This window comes from Pyrgilauda ruficollis, unplaced genomic scaffold (assembly GCF_017590135.1).
Source record: "Pyrgilauda ruficollis isolate IOZ18807 unplaced genomic scaffold, ASM1759013v1 scaffold35, whole genome shotgun sequence".
Taxonomy (NCBI): Eukaryota; Metazoa; Chordata; class Aves; order Passeriformes; family Passeridae; genus Pyrgilauda; species Pyrgilauda ruficollis.
The window spans coordinates 7103454-7106864 of NW_024524934.1; the positions used below are offsets into that span (position 1 = coordinate 7103454).

Below are 3411 nucleotides of genomic sequence, written 5' to 3' on the forward strand. Positions count from 1 at the left end.
AGTTTCATCATGGTGACTGTTATGTAGGCCTCATATGCCACAGAAAAAAGCTACCTTAGAGGTAGATTTAGCAAAAAAAGCTGAGGTTATAAAAAGTAGAACTTGTGTACTTCATTTGCTAAAGCTTTCCCTCTCCGTTTTCCTCTCTCCCCTTCCCTTTACTTTTCCCCTTCCCCTTCCCCTTTCCTTTCCTGTTTTTGCCTTTGATTTCAACAAAAATTCCTCTTTGGCTTTTTCAGATGGACGCCTGGCTCAGAGTAAAGGGCATGCACTGCACAATCCCTAGGATAAGCTGAAAATGGATGATGTCTACTGATGCTTTTCAATGATGTCATCTCCTCTTTTTCTGTTTGAGATGGGTGATAGGAAAATGTTCTAAAATAAGACTGAGTGACCTCTTCGTCCCTTGACTTCTCTTTCTGAGAAAAAACGAGTCTGAAAACCATCTGAAGAAATGACCACTCAGCTACCAGAGGAGTCCGTGGAGACCCAGAGCTCAGACGAGCTTGAGTGCAAGATCTGTTACAACCGCTACAACCTGCGGCAGAGAAAACCCAAAGTGCTGGAGTGCTGTCACAGAGTGTGCGCCAAATGCCTTTGCAAGATCATAGACTTCGGTGATTCCCCACAAGGAGTCATAGTGTGCCCGTTCTGCAGGTTTGAAACGTGCCTGCCAGACGATGAGGTTAGTAGTCTTCCTGACGACAACAATATCCTTCTGAATTTAGCTTGTGGGGGAAAGGGAAAGAAGTGCCTACCAGACAACCCAACAGAACTGTTGTTGACTCCCAAAAGGCTGGCATCTCTGGTTAGCCCTTCTCACACCTCTTCTAATTGCCTGGTTATAACAATCATGGAAGTACAAAGAGAAAGTCCCCAGACTCTGAACTCAACCCCCGTGGTGGAATTTTACAGGCCTACAAGTTTTGACTCTGTTGCAACTGTGTCTCACAACTGGACAGTGTGGAACTGCACATCTTTGCTCTTCCAGACCTCGATTCGGGTGCTAGTGTGGTTGCTAGGGCTGCTGTACTTTAGCTCCTTGCCTTTAGGGATTTATTTACTGGTATCCAAGAAAGTCACCCTTGGGGTTGTCTTTGTAAGCCTTGTTCCTTCGAGCCTTGTTATTCTCATGATTTATGGCTTTTGCCAGTGTGTTTGCCATGAAGTTCTAGACTGCATGTCATCTTGATAACAAATGCAGTAAAAAAAGGTGTATTACCAGATGTGTAGCATAGTTGATTTATCCTGTTTTTGTATTCTTTGTATTCTTATTTATTATTATTGTCCATCCCACTAAATGGAAGCAGTGGCCCTAGTTACATGGTCCCTTTTTTTCCAACTGAATTTGACATCCCTCACCCCAAGCATTTTTTGAGCTAAGAACTGGAATAAAAATTACATGTTGATTTTGAAGGGCTGAATTTTAGAAAGGCATAAAGCAAAATCACCAAACTTGGTGCCTGCTGCTGCTGCCACTGTTTAAATGAGTAGGACTTTGTTTTGTATTGGACTGATCAAGTCAGTTCATGCTGTAGGATTCACCCAGGAAGAAATTACTGTAGCAGACACCTTCCAGATGCAAGTACTGCATCTCTTCACCCAAAGCATCTCATGCTCTGAAATATCTGTTATTTATAAACCATAATCATTTACAGAAAATTAAATCACTCTATTAGTTAGTATTATAAGAATAATAAAACAAACTACCAATTTTTTAGTTCTTGTTACAGCAAAAATACTTGTGGGAGGCCAATATTTTTTTTTTAATGTTAAAAACCTGTCTCCAGAACACTTTCCCCAAAGAGAAGCCCAATTTTCCTTGTCACAGAGTTGCAGCTCACTGTGAAATATTCCTGCTAATGAGTACTTCTGGGGACGCAGCCACGTGTTTGCTGTTCTCCAGGTGCACTTATTTCAGTGTACACACCTTAGGCGTCCCTCTGAGGGTTCAGAGCTCTGCAGATTTCTCTAGCTATGTTCTGTTATGCTTACCCTCCCTCCCAGCATTGACATTTCCAAGCCACCAGTCCTTCCTAGTGGATGACCAACCTCATGCACATCTACTCTGTGGTAGTTGTTCTGGAGAATTTGGCTTATGTGACTTTAGCTATCAAGATAGACTTTTATTCTGAACCATTAGGAAACAGATCTTCAATCAGTAACACAAATTCGAGGAAAAAAAATCTGAAATGGTTAACTGGGGTTTTGTTTGGTTGATTTTTTGGGTTTGTGAGTTTGTTTGTTTGTTTTTGTTCTGAGTTCACAGAATGAGTACTGTAAGGAGATAATGTGACTTTTGGAAGATTTCTGTTTAAGGCATAGTCCTTCAAAATGTTTTAATACTCTGAACTCCCCCTGTCACCACTGTGAGTTGATGGCAATCTAGATGTGGCAATTAGCATCTCTCCATTAGTGGAGCTCAGAGGAATTACTGACACTTTACCATTCCCCAAATAGAACCAGGCCCTGTAAGGCTTGCTTGTATGTTGCATGGTTTAGGCTATTTTTTGAACTACTGGAAGAACACAAAAATAAGTAATATTTAATGTTTATGTGTATAACTAGGTCTAGCAACACCACAGCTGCAAACTGGTTTTCTTGTGCACAGCAGAGTGGAGTTGAGCAGTGCAAGCCTGGTTTTTGGGTCTGGCACAAGACTTAGTCATTTCAGGGCAGTGTAAAAGGGAGAGGGGTTTGTTGCATGAAAATTGAATGTATGGCCTAACAATATACTCTTAGAGCAATCAGACTTTGGTAAGAATGAAAAAATGACAGTGGGAAAAGCAGAGCCTGTCAAGAGGATTTGAAGTTAAGCTGGTTCAATTTTTGTAGATGGCACAGGTGGTATCTGCAGTTTTATTCCTACTGCAAACAGAGAAAATGTGGAAATGTAAAGGTCCTGCTTTTCTTGACCCTCATTTTATAATAGTGCATATATATGTGTGTGTATGTACATATAGACACATATGTGAGAAGAAAACTTACAGCGAAAATTATAGTTTTCAAGTGTATGGAGTTATGGAGCTATGTATTGAATGATTAAAGGAAATGTTTCAGACTTTTCTGTAATGACAATAATTATACCTAAAATATTTTCAGAATTCCTAGAAAATGCTGTTCCTAAGTAGTTGTTTTTAATGTTTGTGGTAAAGCACATGTAGTTAGAAGAGGAATCATCTCCAGTCAAGGTTTGACTCATCTATGAACTCATAAATTTTAAGTATCCAACAACAATCATGTCAAAAAGAAAGAATAGAAACCTATGTGGTTTTATAGAACTTCATAACTTTTGGAAATATGTATTTGTAGTGTTAGGGGTTTATATGTTTTAGGACTTGTTCAATTTGTCTGAATATAGTGTCTCAAATAAAGGGCTGACTAACAGAGGATATAGGTTTTGCAAATGTG

General features: G+C 39.7%; 1 protein-coding gene across 1 annotated transcript; it reads left to right on the forward strand.

Annotated features, from left to right (window-relative positions):
• The first annotated feature begins 454 nt into the window (after positions 1-454).
• On the forward strand, positions 455-2220 carry RNF182 (ring finger protein 182). Its single transcript, XM_041475476.1, has one exon. It carries the CDS (start codon positions 455-457, stop codon positions 1190-1192), a length of 738 nt encoding a protein of 245 aa, XP_041331410.1. The 3' UTR covers positions 1193-2220.
• Positions 2221-3411: the final 1191 nt, after the last annotated feature.

What these genes read in the sequence shown, in the direction of transcription:
- RNF182 (XM_041475476.1), top strand. Translation starts at nt 455, where the DNA reads ATGACCACTCAGCTACCAGAGGAGTCCGTGGAGACCCAGAGCTCAGAC.